Source organism: Alternaria ethzedia (assembly GCF_023757985.1).
Source record: "Alternaria ethzedia strain BMP 0044 chromosome Unknown scaffold_13, whole genome shotgun sequence".
NCBI classification, from domain to species: domain Eukaryota; kingdom Fungi; phylum Ascomycota; class Dothideomycetes; order Pleosporales; family Pleosporaceae; genus Alternaria; species Alternaria ethzedia.
In genome coordinates, this window is record NW_026056206.1 from 416,967 (window position 1) to 435,203 (window position 18,237).

General features: G+C 53.3%; 5 protein-coding genes across 5 annotated transcripts; 3 read left to right on the forward strand and 2 right to left on the reverse strand.

The window, feature by feature from the left end:
• Nucleotides 1-362: 362 nt before the first annotated feature.
• On the forward strand, nucleotides 363-3,759 carry J4E87_005998 (uncharacterized protein; the record flags this gene model as incomplete). Its single annotated transcript, XM_049377603.1, has 2 exons — nucleotides 363-585; nucleotides 635-3,759. 2 exons carry the CDS (start codon nucleotides 363-365, stop codon nucleotides 3,757-3,759), a joined length of 3,348 nt encoding a protein of 1,115 aa, XP_049232644.1.
• Nucleotides 3,760-8,559: 4,800 nt separating this feature from the next.
• J4E87_005999 (uncharacterized protein) lies at nucleotides 8,560-9,224 on the forward strand (the record flags this gene model as incomplete). The annotated part of the gene is made up of 2 exons (XM_049377604.1): nucleotides 8,560-8,593; nucleotides 8,674-9,224. The coding sequence occupies 2 exons, from the start codon at nucleotides 8,560-8,562 to the stop codon at nucleotides 9,222-9,224; spliced, it is 585 nt and encodes a 194-aa protein (XP_049232645.1).
• A 579-nt stretch (nucleotides 9,225-9,803) lies between these two features.
• Nucleotides 9,804-10,171, reverse strand: J4E87_006000 (uncharacterized protein; the record flags this gene model as incomplete). Its single annotated transcript, XM_049377605.1, has 2 exons — nucleotides 9,804-9,863; nucleotides 9,938-10,171. 2 exons carry the CDS (start codon nucleotides 10,169-10,171, stop codon nucleotides 9,804-9,806), a joined length of 294 nt encoding a protein of 97 aa, XP_049232646.1.
• Nucleotides 10,172-11,949: 1,778 nt separating this feature from the next.
• On the forward strand, nucleotides 11,950-15,221 carry J4E87_006001 (uncharacterized protein; the record flags this gene model as incomplete). The annotated part of the gene is made up of 4 exons (XM_049377606.1): nucleotides 11,950-11,997; nucleotides 12,075-14,301; nucleotides 14,353-14,692; nucleotides 14,747-15,221. The coding sequence occupies 4 exons, from the start codon at nucleotides 11,950-11,952 to the stop codon at nucleotides 15,219-15,221; spliced, it is 3,090 nt and encodes a 1,029-aa protein (XP_049232647.1).
• Nucleotides 15,222-15,808: 587 nt separating this feature from the next.
• Nucleotides 15,809-17,302, reverse strand: J4E87_006002 (uncharacterized protein; the record flags this gene model as incomplete). The annotated part of the gene is made up of 1 exon (XM_049377607.1): nucleotides 15,809-17,302. The coding sequence occupies one exon, from the start codon at nucleotides 17,300-17,302 to the stop codon at nucleotides 15,809-15,811; it is 1,494 nt and encodes a 497-aa protein (XP_049232648.1).
• Nucleotides 17,303-18,237: the final 935 nt, after the last annotated feature.

Below are 18,237 nucleotides of genomic sequence, written 5' to 3' on the forward strand. Positions count from 1 at the left end.
CTAGACATGCTTTTGGCGGCGCCCCGCGTTGCAGGGCCTGTCGGCATGTGGTCGACGGGCGCGTCTATTGGCTGCAGACGCGTCTGGCAGAGGGACGACGCGCGATAAGGATCGAGCCTTTCCCTTCTGCATCTTCTGTCGACGGCGACGAGGGCGCATGACGGGCTAGAGTTCGCAGGCGGTGAGGTCGGCGTGGCACGAAAGTAGGCAAGAGCCCTTTTCACGATCCTCCTGCTTGTGCTTCATTTCCCGTCGGTGATGAAACCTCGCACTCCCCACCCGACTCGCACCCCGTCCCTCTCCCCTACCTACGCCGACGCTGACGAGGAATCCCGTTTCCTTTAGAGGCTCGAGGTAGTGACATGTTCGCCTCATTCTTCCGCCAAAAGTCACGCCGGCCCTCTGAGACGACGCCTCTGCTTGCGGCCATCCAACGCTACCGCCGCCGCCAGAATGGACAGGACTCGGAAGACGACGAGGACGAGCAGGATGCCCTAGCGCAGTACGAAGGCGAGGATGACGACGAAGACGAAGACCGCCAGCGGGATGGACCCTTGCTGCCCGTCTTTTCTTCTGAGGTTTTGGGTAGGCGCACAAATATGCTTGCTTCTGCATCGCACTGACAAGATCCTAGATCGCATACCCATCTACAACACCACGCATGCGATCCGCATAATCCTCGTCCAGCGATGCGAAACCACGCTGTCATGGGACCAGCTGCGCTCCCCGCAGGTGTCGCAGTTCCTCGTCAAGCCCATCCAGCAGCAGATCCGCTCCGACCAGTTCTCGCGCGGTCTCCTGTACTGCCTGCTCGCCAACTGCCTACAGTTCAAGAAGGAGGGAGAGGAGAACCCAGGCAATGTGGGCGTCAGTAAGACGCGGGCGCTCATATGCGAGCTGCTGGCTATGCGCCTGCTCAAGGAGTTCTCCACGCGCGAGCTCATCGATGCCCTCTCCTACGACTTCGACCCGCTCCAGGGCATGATGGTGCAGGGACGCGGCAACAACACCCCCGGCGGCGCAAACTGGTCGCGACAGGCCTACCGATCTGCGCGCATCTCCACCCTAGAGATCGCCATTCGCGCTCAGGCCAAGAAGTTCCTCGCCCATCCCCTAGTAGTACGCCAGCTAGAAGCCATCTGGGCTGGCACTATCGTCTTCCACTCCGCAGCCGACAATCTACACCGGAAGCCAGACTCTCCTCAACAGCACGGGTACAACACCCGCGATGATGCCTCCCCACGAACAGGCCCGTCCCGTCGCATGTCGCCCACCAAGCCCGCGCCTCCACTCCCTCCGCCCGCTGCGCTCCTCCGCCGTACAGTGACCCTCTACGATCCCCACGATGCCTCCCTCTTCAAGCTCTCCCGCCTTCGTGTTCCTCGCTACCGCAACCTGTTCTCGACGCTTTCCTTCGCCATCATGCTAGGTCTTTTCTTGGCGGTGCTGGCTGAGAAGTCAGAGGACATCACAGCCCTCGAGGTTCTCTTCTGGTTCTGGAGTGCTGGATACATGCTTGACGAAGTGGTCGGTTTCTCAGAGCAAGGCTTCGGTCTATACATTATGAGTGTGTGGAATGCCTTTGACTTGGGTATCCTCCTCATGTTCATGGCCTACTACGTCCTACGCCTTTACGGAATTCTCATGCCCGATGTCAGTCGCCATAGCGTTGCCGCTATGGCATACGATGTACTTGGATCTACCGCTGTCCTACTCTTCCCTCGACTCTTCTCGGCACTGGATCATTACCGATACTTTTCGCAGCTGCTCATCGCCTTTAAGATGATGGCCATGGACTTGGTTGCGATTCTCGTCCTCATTGTGATAAGCTGCAGTGGTTTCTTCGTCGCATTTAGCCTGGCCTTCAAGAGAGATCTTGGTGCGTCAGACGCCGCATACGCCATTTTCCAGCTGGTGATGGGTTTCACACCCGCCGCTTGGGATCTCTGGGGTGAGGTCAACTTCCTCGGCAAGACTATGCTTGCTCTGTTCCTCTTCATTTGTCACTTCCTTATCGTCACCATCCTGATCACGGTCTTGACAAACTCTTTCATGGCAGTCGTTAAGAATGCCGATGAAGAGCATCAGTTCCTCTTTGCCGTCAACACCATCTCCATGGTCAAGTCGGATGCTCTCTTCTCCTACATCCCGCCTACCAACATCATTGGATGGCTATTGATCCCGCTCAAGTACACCATGTCCTTCAAGAAGTTCCTACGCATGAACCGGCTTGTCATCAAGCTGACGCATCTTCCTATTTTGTTCGTAATCTTCTTTTACGAGCGTGTTCTTCTGTCACATCTATCATACGGTCCAACTGATCTGGTTGAACAACGGGGTCGGGCTGAATCCAAAGCGCCTGTGCCTGCATTCAGCATCCGAGGTCCTACTGAGCTGTTTAGTCCGCGTCTGCGCGAGCCATCCGTCACTACCTTCCAAAAGGACCAGGCACTCGAGGAGGTGTTCCGGCGACCTTTCCGCGACTCTAGCTTCCAACCGACTCCCCGCTACCCAACACCTAGGAGGAACTCGGGCAACGTCGTATCCGATTGGATGAGGAAAATGGGCGATGATGATGAGAACGAACCACCTCAGGACGACTCGCGGTCAGTCTTGGACCGACTTGAAGGGCCCAATAGGCCACATCTTCGGCGAACGAAGACCGCCGGCCAGCCAAGGCGCAGGCACCCACTCGCTACCAGGACGGTGGTTTCTGACCCTGATGACGCTGGGACTCCATTGACCCCAGCTATAGCAGAGGAAGAAGAACCAGATCTGAGTCTGGCTATGGTCTTGGAGGAGGTGCCGCAGCAGACGGATGCTGATGGAGACGACGAGGATGACGACGCAAGTTCTGATCAGCAAGTTACTCCACGGATTGAGGCAAGCCAGAAAGACAGCAAGAGGCCTCAGACAGGATACCAATCTTCTGAAGACGAGTCTTTCCAAACGCCAATGACTGTCTTGCCCAAGTCGCAAAGCCGTACACCCGCCATTGTGGCGTCGCCCTCTGATTCCAGCTTCAAATCGAAAACGCCTTTGTCACCTAGCAAGAGGCGATTCAAACCGGGACATGCCCGTAACACTTCCACAAGCACGATCCTCTTCAGCCCTGTCAAGGAGAATATGAACGTTTCCCGCGCTCCATCCCCCGAAAAGCGACCAAGGACAGGCGTTCGCAGTGGAACAGCCACTGGTACGGCCACTCCTGGACGTCTCGACGGTTCAAGTGGCACAGGTGCCAAAACTCCAAAGCGTACTAGTGTCCCACCTCTTGCGGCTCCTTCTCGTCCTCGTGCCATTATGCCACCACGTGGGATATCGTCCAACCTGCTGTCTAGAAGCCACGGAGCACGCGAGCCTTCGTTCAACGCTATTGCCCTGGATCTGGCGTCAGACCTTGGGGACAACAACCTCAATCCCAACTTTGGCAACCTCAACGGACTACCTGCATCGTTCACCACGCAGTTCGAGATGGCTGCTAGAATGAAGGCACACGAGATGCAGAAGGGCAGCGACAACGACTCGGAGTCCAACCGCATGAGCAGAATCATGCTTGCGCGAATGACTACACTCGAGGAAGGCTTCCGCGACATGCTTCAGGAAGTCAAGGGACTCAAGCAAGGCGACAGTCAGATCGGCAGCCGCGGTACGCAATCGCCGCCGAATGAGCTGGCCGCCAAGAAAAAGGGCAAAGCGAAGAAGAAGATGAGTATCCGACGAAGTGACGAGGAGCCAAGAATGGGCTCCAGTCTATAAAGAAGTAATGATGCCGCATGTGGCGCACTGCATATCTCGGTGTTTTGACTATTATCTCGCATGGCTTGCGTTTGGTACTTTGGGTCTGGCATAACTGTTTCGACGATACCCCATGGGTATTTGCATGTCTGATCAGCGGCGTTTACATCTGGTTCAGCGAGCATTGTTCATGTCTTGCTTTTGTATCATTAGTTCTCGTTGTTCTCCGTCACAGTCTGATTGTAATTTCTAGCTCAAATACAGTGGTATTGTGTAGCACTATGGCTTGTATATCATGCGGTAGCTTCCCTCACATCATATGTCACTCGCTCTCTCAGTACACTCCAACATCACAAGAATGGCCCCGTTGAATTCTATCCTCCTATCTTTTCAAGGTGTCGCTGGATCTGAGACCAAGGTACGAAGTCAGCCTGAACTCTCCATGCAATTTCGAAAGGAAGCTCACCTTGTAGTTCATGAGAATATGCCAGGCAGCCGCGATGGTAGAGATGATGATCATCGCGATGAGGGTGAGTAGCTCAAGGATTTCGCTTCGTGTCCAGGCTGTCGAAGACATGACCATATAGGCTTGCGGGAGTCGCGAATGGAGTATGACTGTTTATGACAGTATTGGCCGCTGTGGTAAGAAGCAAGATGTCTGTTTACCCAAACCCAGAGGTATACAGGCATATATGTAGTTATTGCGTACGCTGGTTTGAAACCATTCCGGTGGCTACCCAACATATCGATGACTACCCGGATAACATATCGATGTCAAATTGTCTTGGAAGGCTGTGTTCTGACTACACCTATTTCGAGTGTCGGAACAAGACGCGGGACACCGCTCAATTAATCGCTAGACCGATTCGAGATGTCGGAAGCAGATTCTTACTCTGATGCTTAGAATCTGTTACACAGGTCATGTAACGGGTTCTCTATGGTGATGACAGCCCTGGAGGCGATGCAGTGCTAGTGCGGATGCGGTTGTCGGAGTGAAAACTAGGCTGCTTTGAGCTGTCGGAGCCTCGAGCCAAGGAAACGACGTGTAGGTGGCTGAGAATGCTGCGCGATTGCCTTCTTTTCCATGCGCTCTTGGGTAGGCGGCTTTTCGCTGGCCTGCTGTCAACGATGTCACTCGCCCCTATAACATATCTACATGTCCGCTCTTCAGGCTGTGGTTTTGCTGTTCACCTGCACCGTCTCTTTCGCTCATACATTACGTCCAGCTGGATCGTGTCTCACCAGCCTCGTACATTCTTCCATCAATTCTTCCTAGCCAGCCAACCTTGTCGATATGGCTGAGCCCACAAGCGACATCCACATGGAAGACAGTGATCCGGCTTCGAATGATCATATGTATCTTCCTGACTTCGATGGCTTGCATACGACCTTTGTTTATGACGAATACCTCTCGATGGACATGAACACGATTTTATTCAATCAATTGCCTGAAGGGCACAATGGCATGTTGCTTTCGTCGAGCACAAACCTATTTCCCTTGGAACAGTTCTTAGTACCTCAAGAACAAACGCTTGAAAGCGACACGCTCTTCAGCTCTCCGAACGCGAGTCAGTGTAACTGTTCGACTTGGACGCATGGTCATACAATTGACGGAGCCCAAGAGCCTGTAAGTATCATGATACCCCAGAGTATCGTAAATTGAACTTGCTCTAATGCTACAATCTCCCAGACCTCTGCGAATATGATCACTGATAACAGCATCTACCCGCAAGCCAACATCTTCTCAGTTCACCAAGACTGCCAGTTTGAGGATGTATATCGCAATCTTCCGGGCCCGAGTGCTGGCGTAGACATGCATGGCTACGGCGGGTTCCCGTTCGGTACAACATGTCATACCTCCGCTCCCAGCTGCCTACCCGATTCGAATCCTTTGTATGCGAAAGATCACGACTTCGTACGTCAAGAGACATACAACGGCGACTCCGACTTGTGCATGACACATGCTGTTAGCGCTGACTATGGATGGTCGACAGTACAAGACCATACTCCTAATTCGTGGGATCAATCAATCGGCTTCAATCCACCGCCCGATACAGAGTCTTGCTTCCCGGTACCACGGAGTCCCTTGCTTACACAACACACAACTTCTGCATTGTCATCTTCACTCACCCAGCCGATGGCGTGGCAATTTGCGAACTCTGCTCCTGTACCACAGCCATTGGCTCAGGGAAACAAGTCATCGTCTAAACGCAAACGAACTGTCCCCAATGACGTTGACCGAGAGCTTATGCTGCATGGCTGGGAGCAGCGTGTGTCAAAACGAGCGAACATACCACCATCATCTGTCAACATTGTTTCTTTCGAAGGCGAAGAGAGGTTTCGGGTCGTGAGAGGATGTCGTACAAAGTTAGAGAAGGAGAGCATGCAGGAGCTCACTCTTGTCGGTGGTTCTTGTACGCGTTGTGAGCATGCAAGGAAAAAGGTACGCTTTCTTGTCTCCCATAACCTCCCGAACGTGGCTGAAGAATCAAATCAGTGCGAAAAACAAACACCCTGCACTGGATGTGTGAAGTTCTGGAACCGTAATTACAACAAATCGCTATCCCAGGCAAAGCGAGCTGGGTCCGGATCTGTTGTCAAACACTCTGGTAGGATCGCAGACACCAGCGTGCTACGTTAGCGCCACTGACCGATCTTGTAGTTATTGCAAAACAGACAAGATGTGCATTAGTTCACATATACAACAAGATAGACGCGGTCCGCCATTCCGGTTTCAATTTGCCGAAACTGCTTTCGGTTTTGGACATCCTGTCGTCGAATGAAAGAAGGTTCCTGCAGTCTGTCTTCACAAAATTACCTTCCAAAACGTTGAAAGATATTGGATGCTACTCGTATGTATTTAAGACCATACTCGACACGGTAACCCTACCCTGCCGGTCCCTCAGGATTGCGTTTTCAGATGAGTCTCCGCGAGGCCATGTGATGCAATGCCTGGTGCGGAACGCATCTTACTTCGACAAACATGCCATTTATAGATCCGAGATAATTGGTCACGTTTCCGGCATGGATGTTGACGTAGAGTCGATATACTACGTCCCACAGCATCTTGAGACGAAAGATGCTGTCTGCTCAATGTTGCCCGTTGAGCAGTCCTTCAAACAACCTAAATTTCTGCAACTACCCATACTCCGCCCGAGTAGCACATGGTATCACTACGGACTTTGCCCATTGGGCCCGTATCCGGTAAAGCTCGTCGAAATGATCAAGCATGCTGCGCAATGTATGCATACTTTCAACTCATCCGTAGGGGCACCCCTCATTGTATCGAGAGTTGAGCATGCGAAGTACGAGTTGAGGAAGCTAGACGCCCCAGGATGGCTCACCTACTCGTCCGTACCTAACGCAGACTTTCAATCTTCTGACACTGAGGCTGAAGATGATACTCTGGCAGTACAGGCAGTGGACAACCGTGGCCCCGCTCGCATAGACCTTGACACGATACTGAAGCTGACGCAGAAGAGGCTGGAACTAGAGCTGAAGCGAGAGCTGAAGCGAGAGCTGCCTCAGGCTGGGAAGGGAATGTGGAACATTTCGATGTGAGTGGTGTACCTTTGCAGATGCGTGCTGTTTCCGTTTTGTTTGGATCGTAGCTGGTAGACTGAGACGATGCTGTCGAGTGGCAGACGAACACACTTTGAATCGCAGTAACGGTATAGGCTTTCATTCTCAAGCGCCTTCAGATCGCCTCCAGTCTGCGTCACTTACGTCTCGCACTCGCACTTGCCTTGACTCTTCATGATGGATCGTCTGCCCTTCTTTATTAATTTGCTCCTCTTCAAGCCTCTCTTCGTTGACCTCCAAATGCCCTTCTCATGTTTGGATATCTTCAGCAACATACTCACCATTGTTTCAATGTTCGAAGAACTTGGATTTGCGTTCCAGGCTCTACTCGTCGAAATTCTGCGCTCTGCTACTCCGCCGACTATCCAAACTCCCAAAAATAGTCCCTTTATATCATTTGGCGATAACGCCTGGAAAGGATACTGGGGTACTTGTATCGTGATAATGAAAGAAAAGGCATCGCCGGCTCAGGATATATTGTGGCTTGTCAGTGGGCAGGAAAATGCTAATCAGTCAAGCTAAAAGTCTACATTGCCTCAGAGATAATCTTAGCTTAGTCTCTGGTACCAATTTAGACGGTAGCGCACCCGTTCACTTTTTGTTTCCATTGTACAAGCTGGTGGTGTGGAACCGTAGTAAGAGTTCGGAGGTCAAAGTCTAGGCTCTATCCCCTGAATATCACTTTGAACCTTTTCCAGGGTCCATCGGTCCAGAATGCAGGAACACGCACGTACGTGTTGCGCAAACCACCTCACTCCTTGTAGACGAGTTCATAGCCACATCTATATTTGTTCGAACACCAGACGTTCTAGAATCTAGAGAGTGGGTCGCGCACCTAAATGAAGCAATGGATCTGACGCCGAAAGCATGTCGTGCGTTGTGACGCGCGCCCTTCCCCACAGGCACCTTACCTAGTATTCTGCGGGCAATCGGCGCAGGGGAAAGCTAGCCAGTTCCACGGTTCGTACGATGGAGCGATCCGTGGACTTCCATAATTAGTTTCCAAGGCTCAGTTGAACCCTTACTCTTAAGTTCTCGTTTGCACCCTCAATTGCTTGACAGTTTGCTACTGCCATTCTACTAGAGTCAGAAGCGTTAAACCATTGATCGTCCCCCGCATCCGACATCTTACTCAAAGAAACCGGAACATTTACCCCGCAAATCATCGCAAGCCTCACACGACCCTCCCAAGATTACAGCACACACGGCACACGGCATACGCACAGCGGAAGAAACAATATGGCGCCAATGAACAAGACACCAAGCGAAGAAGGTACGCACCTCCCTCATCGAGCACTTTCGTGCGCCAAACGTTCAATTAGAGAAGCTCCGACTAACATGCCGTCACCCCAGAAATCGCAAACACCCTCGGCAACCTTGAGCTCTCAGCCTCGCATCCGCAGAAAACCGCGCAGAAACCCAAATCCAAGCCCGTCGCAGATAGCTGGGAAGCCGAACTCAGCGGGTCGGATACTGAGACTGAGGATGTAGACCTCGGCAAGTCTGCACAGAAGGGCTCACCACACGATTCTCTACAACCCTTATCGACCACAACTTCGCGCGATAACCCGCCGAACCCGCCGCCGCCTACACCTGCCAGTCCCACGCAATTCGAATACCCGGACAATGTTCCGTACAACCTGAACTCCAGTTTGAGCGATAGTGGGAGTCGGAGTTCGAGCAGAGGAGGCCCAGATAAACGACCAGAGAAGACAACGTCTGTAGCGGGGAGGATGATTGCGGGTGCGTTGGGTGTTAGAGCGCCGAAGAGGACTGAAGAGGAGAGGGAGTATGACCGTGTCATGAGGGAGAAGGAGAGGAAGAGGAGGACCGAGGAGAGGGAAAGGGAGAAGAAGGAGGCTGAGGAGAGGGAAGCCAGGAAGAAGGCTGTTTGGGATGACTAGAGCCGTTGAACGCTCTTATGCTCAGACTATGCCAAGCATGTAGTTTTAGTATTGATGTACATATAGTCTACGAAAATGTGTAAATTAGATGTAAAAAGTTTACCTGATATTGACGAAACATGGAAGTGGTAGCTGGTTATTTTCACAGCAGATGGGGTTATTGAGCACCGATTTTACTCGATATTAGACCGAACCTCTTCTTCGCTCGAGATTCCATGAGCACCGATCTTCATCTGCCGCACATTGCTGCTAGGTACAATACACGTGCATATAAGTCATGGAAAGTATGTAGTAAATTCAATCCCTCTCGCTTATGGCGCACCATCAGCTAAACCGTGAAGACTCAAATCGCGCCGCAAGGCGGTCTTGGTAAATCCGTGACGCCCGAACCCATAGTATCATATGTGAAAGCAAAACCCATGCCTCTTTTCCGCCATCGCCGCCGCTGAAAGCAATCGTGTCCTCGTAGGTCTTCGGCAGGTCGCACTCGTGGGTATACAAGGTGACGGCCTAGCCACTAGGTGTCGAGATTCAGTGCAGCTGTAAGGACTTCTGCACACTGTCGCGGAGGGTCGCCGGTCAGCAGCCACCAATCTGCTCCTGGTGGACTTCAAGGGTGTCGCCGTCCTGCATGTCGAGCTGTGTCGCGTTAGCAATTTTCCCAGAAGCGCAGCCTTTCCCTGTATGGAGACGACTGCAACTCTATCACGTACCGTGTCTGGGTTGTCCGCGGCTGTTACGCGCTGGCCGTCGAACAGGAATCGCACGCTTGAGATGTTCTTTCCCTGACGGTCGCAGAAGGCGTTCATAAGCTTGCCAAGGGCAGTGGTGCGCTTGATCTTGAAGAAGACCTCGTTGTTGTTATCGGTGACCTTGATGTTGAGGTGCTCGCTCTGGCCACCGTCTTCAGGCTTCTGCTGCACGTTGGGCGAACCGTTGTCAGACATTTTGAGGCGTGGGAGGTGCGTGGGCGTCTAAGTGAGGTGTTGGGTCGCAGAGCGGTCGGGTAGGGCTGTTCGGCGAGGTCAGTTGGCTATCCAGCGGAAGCGGTGGAGAATGAGGAAGCGCCGTTTTGTCGTGGGGGAGGCTGCTTTATATAGTGCGGAGATAGCCGTACCTTAATACCGGCGCACTGGTGCTGATTACGTCGGGTGATAGAAGACTCTCGTGAGGCTGGGCAGACGCGTCGGGTTTATGTAGGAGCGGTGGCAACGCGTGAGGAGTTCTGTGCAGGAGGAAAGCGCAACGACGACGAGGTGGGAGCACTGAGAATTAGTGGGGTCTCGCTCTCAAAGCATTGGCCAGCCCTAACCAACCGGCTTCACCTTCATCACCTTTACCTGCACGACATAACTCGTCTCACCTGTTTTCTTACCAAGTCGCTATCTTTTCTGCCTCTGGATTTCTGCTTTTAAAAACCTTGCATATCGACTCTTGCATCGCTGCGGCTGTTGGCTATTTTCACAATGGTATGCTCATGATGTCACGCTTATGGAACCGGCGGCGAGTACCAAATTGACCAGACCCAAGGGAGAAATGGAAAAGGACTTGAGGACAGATCCTCCGTGTCATCCTAGAGCATGTGCAATTCAAAGTGTGTATCTAGTCAACTTGTATCATACTGAGCTAAGTGGTAGACTGCATACAGAAGAATAATTACAACGAGGAAAAGTGCAGAAAAGAGGTATGCATCCATGTCTTACAGAAGAGCCCTTGAACACAGAACGACTTTGAACGCAGCCTGACCAAAACCAGGTTGATGCGCTATACGAATGCTGCAACGCCTTCTACAAAGAGCAAGGGGAGAATGCTAGCACGGTGAGCTGTCCGAAATATACCCTCCTTAAGTGAGTCTCGAGATCCGTTCAATTCATCAGCAGTTCTAACGACACCTCAGACTCAAGATGGAGCAGCGTGCGAAAGGGATATCATAGCCTCTAGCAAACAGTTGTATCCATATCCCGTGTAATTATAGTCGTGTAACATAACAAATCAAAACGCCTGGAGCTTCTTTCTGCGATTGACACTGGATCCTCGGCCTCTCCATGCAAAAGTTTCGCGTCACTAGCAGTGTCGCGACGGGGCACGTTTTCTCTGAAGTCAACGGTACGTAGCATCGCATCCAGATGGTATCAGCTGTCGTCTGGCTCAAGCATATTGGAACACCAGCTACAGCAAGCATCATAGGTATGCATCCTTGCCAGAGTACATTCATGGAAAGGGGCTCCTTCGCGAGGCTGACGCATCGAGATGTATGAGCCGGTCAGACGAGTATGGTGCCTAAGACATTCGCATGCCATTCGAGCAATGGGTCGTTAGCTTAAGAGATGTATCACTTCCTATATCATCCGCACTGTCATTCCCCACTTGGGAGTCCAGCCAGGTTACCAGAAAGCGCATTGATCTAGGACAGCACGAGCGCGTCATGAGAAACTGAAGATTCCTGACGAGACTCTAAAGGCGCCGTCCTGTGAAAACATTGTGCCGAGAGACTCTGGGTAAGGGCAGATTTTGAGTTTTATGTTCACTAGCGCGCCGAAGCTTGGCGACGCGCTAAGGGCAGGGACCGTCGGCGCGCGACTTGTGTTTTGTGATGGGCTTGGGGCAGTCAACCACGAGCATCGCAGCTCCCAACACGTCATTGGGGCGCGTCTGATCAAGCACCACTGAGACTGTCTCATCGCCTTCTTCCCGCCATTCCGGATTCATACTCTTCCCACCCGCCATGGCTTCACGATCATTATCGCGTCAGTCGCAGCCGACTGCAGCTCAGGTAAGTCATTAGAGAGATCCTGCTGCCTCCCGAGACATCTCCAACTCCGCTCCAATGGAGGCTGACATCTCATGCAGTCCAACAACAACAATGCGCTCCTTTTCGGAACATCCCGAGCCACGAACGGCGCCAAACCCAACGATCCGCTACAACCGCTGCGCGCAATGGCCGAACGTGTAGGGAAAGAGGTGGAGAAGTTTGCGGAGCGAGTAGACCATTGGCATGTCCATGGCAACGAATCGAAGAAAGCCAAATACCAGACCACGGTCAAGCTGGTCGGCAAGTTCCAAGACGTTGCGGAATCACACGTGAAGGAGTTGAAGAGAACGACCGAAGCAGAGAACAAGGGAAGCCTCAGCAAGACTGTTCGTCGACAAATACAGACTATGGCAGATGCGTCAGACAACCCGGGCCAGAGTCTGTTCGGCCAGTCGTCCCAATCAGTCATTTCGTCCATCGAACCGAACGCCGCCTCCGTCTCCGCGAATGTTCGAGAACTACGAGAATGGCAGGCTGAGCTTGCGACATGGAAACTGTTGAAGCTGGTCATCGAACATTACAACCCCGAGCCTGGCACCGATTCTGCTGCCGAGAAGCAAGCGCAACTGGAAGAGGCTGGGGGATCTGCAAGATACTGCAAGAATAGTGAGATCTGGGATCGTTTTCTGCTGGAGGATGACCAGGCGAAAGAGAAGGCGCTTGTCCTTCGCTGGTTGGAACAAACAGCGCGCGACAGTGACAGCGACGTCAAAGCGATTATTACAGGGCTTGAGGAACACTCCGGAAAGGGCGCGCATACATGGACCAGCGGATGGTTGGAGACGAAGACAAAGATCAAGCAGGCGAAGCGCATGGACGACATAGACCAACCTCTGAAGCCCATCAACTCGAATCTCAAGACCTCAGACAGGACCGCGAACCTCGTTACCCAACTGGACCCGGACGCCCCTTCTAGGCAAAAGCGCGCACTCGAACGGAGCGACGAGTACTACGAGCGCTCTCTCTGGATGGTCGCATACGAAATGATGCGACGGGGACTCCCCTGGAAGACAATCGTCGACTGGTGCTACGAGCGAAACGAGTCGTGGCGCGGTGTTAGCATTGGAGCTGCGTACGAGGGCCATCCTGAAGGTGGCCCGAATGTCGCGGGGCCGACGGTCGGCTATCTGTTCCGTCGCATGTGCTTCTACGCCGCAAGGGGTGCTCGGATACCATACGAAGGCGCTGTATATGGGCTGTTGAGTGGAGACTTGAAGCAAGTACAGACGGTCTGCAGGTCTTGGGACGACCATCTGCATGCGCACTACAACGCACTTCTTCTGTCGCGATTCGACTCATATCTCCAGAAGAAGCACCCGAATCGAGTGACAGAAAGCATGACTCAGAAGTTTCTGTTCCAGGACGCCGTCGCGAATATCGGAGAGTGGGAGAAATCACCGGAAAAGGTGATGAGCCTTCTGAAGCAGCAGAAGAGCACAGCAGCGCAAGCGGTCTCTCCGATCAAACTTATCCAGAGCGCGCTAATTGGCAGAGACGCTGATGATCTGATGCTGAAGGTCGGTGTAGCTATTGCAGACATGTTCGACAAGGACGAGCGACCTCACAGTCTCATCATACACCCAGACTCACCAGAAGAGGACCGAAGCCCAATACCCGCCGGAGAACATCGCACATACCACGCAGAGCCATATTACCAGGCCCTTGCGAGGGATCCACACGCTTTCCGCATTATTGTCCACATCTTCATTGTCCTTCGCAACGGATTACACACGCTTTTCGAGGATACACACCAGGACAAGAAATTCTTAGCCATGGACAATGTCATCACAGCTTATATCGAATTCTTGCGCCTCACCAAACGATTCGATACTATACCACTATACGCCGCGCAACTCATCCCCGAACGAGCAGCCTACAGCCTTGCGCGCGTGCTTCCCGATATCAAGAACAGCTCTGAGCAACGACACTCCGTTGCGCTGATGGAGTCATACCGGATTGATGTTGTCCAGGTCATTTCGCAGAGCTTCACGTTTGCTTCGCGGGATAGTGGATTTACGCACTTTACCAACGATGGCTATGGCGTTATCACTAATCCTATCAAGCGGTTTAACATTTTAGAAAAGATCACACTTCCGACCGAGCAGCTGCTATGGCCAGGCGTGCGTGTCAAGCGCACATTCGACGGTGCTGGAATAAGCCCACAAGACGAGGTTGTTATCGATTCGGTGCAATGGTACAGCTATGTCACAAAGGATTTCGAGAAGACGTTTGCACACTTGCAGAGCGCGTTGATCATCTTCCTTCGTAAGTCACGTCTAACATGCACAAACGGAAACTTGCTGACATATCATTCAGTCAATGGTCGACTTGCCGCCGCTGAGAAGGTCATTGGCGATCTAAGCGTTGAGACTCTGTCTTTGTCCAGGACAGAAGCCCTGCTCGGCTACCCCTTCGATTTCACAATGCCAGGAGCAGAGGAGCAGGATGAGCAGCGACTGCATGAACACCGCGACAGCCTGTCTACTGCTGACCGAGCTGCCGCTATTCCCATGGCTAAACTGCCCAGCGCAGACCGGCACAGGAGGACGGTGAACGCCATGCGCCAGAGTAGCACTTCATACTACACCCTCCAGCAGACTGTGCGCTTACTGGTCCTCTTCCGTGAATGGCGTGAAGAGGAGCAGACACTCATCCAGTTAGTCAACTTTCTCTTCCCTCCTCTAAACACACCAACTAACACCCGCTACAGAATCCGCGCCGAACGCAAGAAGGACGGGGCCTCTGCGAAACACAAGCCCGATATCCAACGCACGAGAGCGCTCCTAGACTCGATATCAAACGTTTTCGACACCCTCATCCCTGCCATCTCCGATGCCTCCGCCGCCGATCCTGAATACCTCACAAGTAAGACCTGGGAGTTGATGAAGGCCTACATACCAGACATGATTCTCGCATACCTCTCAGTCCTGCAAGCGGCAGCCTGGTTCCTGAACAAGGACCCCGCGATCAAGGCCATGGAAGTAGCTGTTGTAGTAGCGGACAGGAGTAACGAGTGGGTGCAGAGGTGTCTGCTGGAGACAGGCAGGATGAGCGAAGTACTGGAGTGCTTAGCGGCTGTATCGAAATGTATGTTGAAGTTGACCGAGGGTGGCAAGGAGAAGGGCAACAAGAAGAGGGGCGGAAAGGGCGAGACGCTTAGGTTGTGGGATCTGGGCGCACGATAGATCATGTTTACGCGGAGTTGTAAGATATCGAATGGAACGGGAAATCATGTAGCATGCGTGTGCATTGTTTTTGGAGCGATGTTAGAAAGCAAAGCAAGCATCAATCGATTACCTCAAGTCAGTATACAAACGGTGTTAACATGAATGAAACCTGAGCAATGCATGTACCAATTGAGGACAGATATTTGTGGTGTGAAATGAAGCTCTTCCTGGAGCTCACTCTCGAATAGTCATATATCTAATGCAGCGATATATACAAAACCCATACCATGAAGAAGCGAACAGGTGACAATGCCATAAGCCAGCACCCAAGAAAATAAGCAAACGATGCCTGAATCCATCAGGACCCGCCCAAAACGCCATTTGGTGGAGGTCGTCAAAGTTCGTGTCTATCCAAAATGCGAGTATGCAATTTTCGCTTTGCGGAACAAAATCATCGCTGATAACAAAGGGAAAGAAAAACAGGTGGAGAAATCGGCTATGCGATGCAATGCAATAAGATGCCAACGCTGAAGATGCGCGCGTGGAGAAGTGAAGTGTATGTGTGAATGTCGTGTGTGTGTGTGGCAATGGCGGTCGAGATGCGCTCAAAAGTCGACACTCCATCTAAACCGAGGATCCCTCTCTGGCGGTCCGAAGTTGCGATCAAAGGGAACATTCACGATGCCTTCTTCCTCTTCGTCCCAATCTCGCGATAGGCTGAAGCCGCTGTCGGACATATCCCGTCGCGCTCTTGCTGCCATGTCTTCTTCTGAAGGCGGTAGGCGGATCTTAGCTTCGACGAGTGGTGCGGAGACGAAGCGCGAGTTGAGCAGGGCGCGAGGGGACACGAGGTCTTGGAGGCAGTTTAGGGAGGAAATGTCGGACGAGTTGAGAGGTTCGCGATGTTTGGTGTAGTAAGGGATGGAATCGGGGGTCGACGTGGTTGTATATCGGTGGTGAGCGGGACTGGGCTTTTCGGGAAGCGGGAGTGCGTTTTCGTCGCTGCCATTCCTTCCCGAATTGCTGGACAGAACAGTGGAGAGTGCGGGTCGGCTCTGACGGACGCGGATCACTTTGATGTCTGGGACGACTGCGGAACGAGGTGCGGAGTTGCCTCGGACGATTGTGTCGCTGGAGTCTCCAGATGAATGCTGGGTGCTCACTGTCTCGGTCCGCGCCATGGCGAGGTCGACCTTGGTGTCTCTTCTCTGTCTTCGGCGTGAGCTGCTCGTGGCAGAAGGTGGCCGTGCTTGTGGGGTCCTGCACCGTGATGGGTTGAAGTACGAACCGTTGGGCGATGCTGAGCGGGCCTCGGGTGTCTCGCCTCGTTCCAGCTTGTTCATCAAGTGCCTTGTGCTGACCTGGCGACCCAAGCTCAACTCGACGCGACTACTGGCGCCGCTGCCACTTCGACTCCTGTTTCTTGCTCGTTCTTTTCCAGCCATGACACTAGCTTTGGGTGGAGGTTGGAGCATCCATCGGTTGTCGAGGGGGTCGGGAGAGGGGAGACTGACGACAGGAGGGTGTAGATCGTTGACGGGCGGTGCGCGCGCGGTGTAGTAGCTGCCGGATCTTGAAGTGCCTGGTCTCCGTATTTGATAGCCGGCGCCTCCCGTTGACGAGCCTGTCATGGTCTGCTCGAGGTTTATCGAGGGCTCGTCGTGGCCCCATAGATCCTCGTCTTCCCTCTGATAGCGCTTGTGGTTCCATGTCTCATCGTCGTCGAGGGTATCGTCGCTCAGGCGCATGTCACCTGCTTGGTCGACATCGATGCTGCTCCCGCCCTTGCTCATGGCCGAGCCCTGTGTTCCGCGAGTTGGCATGCCCCTTGTGCTGCCTGTAGTGCCCGTGTTGGTCCTCCGCGCCCTTCGTGGCGGCGGTCCTGGGCCCATGACGATCTCCTCATGCCAGTATATATTGGTCCCAGTCGGTTCGGGATGGTGGTAGGCGTCGGGCTGCTCGAGTTCCAGCTTCTCCCGCACTTTCCTCGCGGCCTTTGCTGCTTTCCGTCTCTTCCTGCCGTCCGAGTAGCCGGTGCAGGGGGCGCACGAGGCGTAGTGGAAGACGGCACTCTGGACGCCTCTCATGAACCAGGCCATGGTGGCGGTGATAGATATTAGCCAACCGGTAGCTTGCGAGAGGGTGAGGGCGGCGGAGATTGGGACGCGCGTTGTGGTGTTGGTCGGCGGAGAAGGTTGCAGGCGCGGGAGCACTCGGTCCTGGATGGAGTATGGAGAGTCATTGCCGCTCTCCGTCGTGGAGGCTTCCAAAGGGTGGTAGAGAAAGGGTCAATCGCGGTGGAGCGCCGACGTTTCGTCGCTGGTTTGGGTGAGCGCGGTCCACGGATCCGGTTTCCGGCCGGGGTGGAGAAGCAGTGACGATGCAGGACAGACACGTCTGGGCAGGTTGGCGGCCGGCTCTGGGATGAGGTCTCTTAGCATGCGCGAATTGCCATGCACGCAAGCGATTGCCCTGCGCCTTTATCGAAGCCGCTGATGACGAAGACTAATCCCCAGCTCGACGAGCCCGGTCAGTGATCGTCGTCCGACACGTCCAGTTCCGCCTTAGCGGAAACCCTCCCGATCGAGCGCGAAACGTTGACTTTGTTTCTAGCGCACCCGGGCAGCACATCAATCTCCATTAATAGCTCTACTACACACGCCATGAAACACTCCCAGTTGTCCTTTCCGCCCTGAGCTACACAGCACAACGGCATACCGACACCTTTGCACCTTCCCTTCGAGGCCAGACCAGGCCACCAAGCTGCATAACCGCGGCATAACTGCCCCGGCCGTGTAGCTGCAAAGCCCTGCCAACACATGCATAAACTAGCGGGGTTGAGGCTGCTATCCCACTTGGCGAGGCTGCGCGACTGGGGAACCCATTGGCCTTCTTCTGCCACCGTCACCACGTCTGCACCCTGAGACAGGTTGGACCCTTCACCAGAGGTAGCTCGAATTCGTGTCGCATTTCTAAGGTTTGCTGCATCCTTACTATCATAGTTTGATAAGTGAGCAGTTGCTGAGGCAATGTA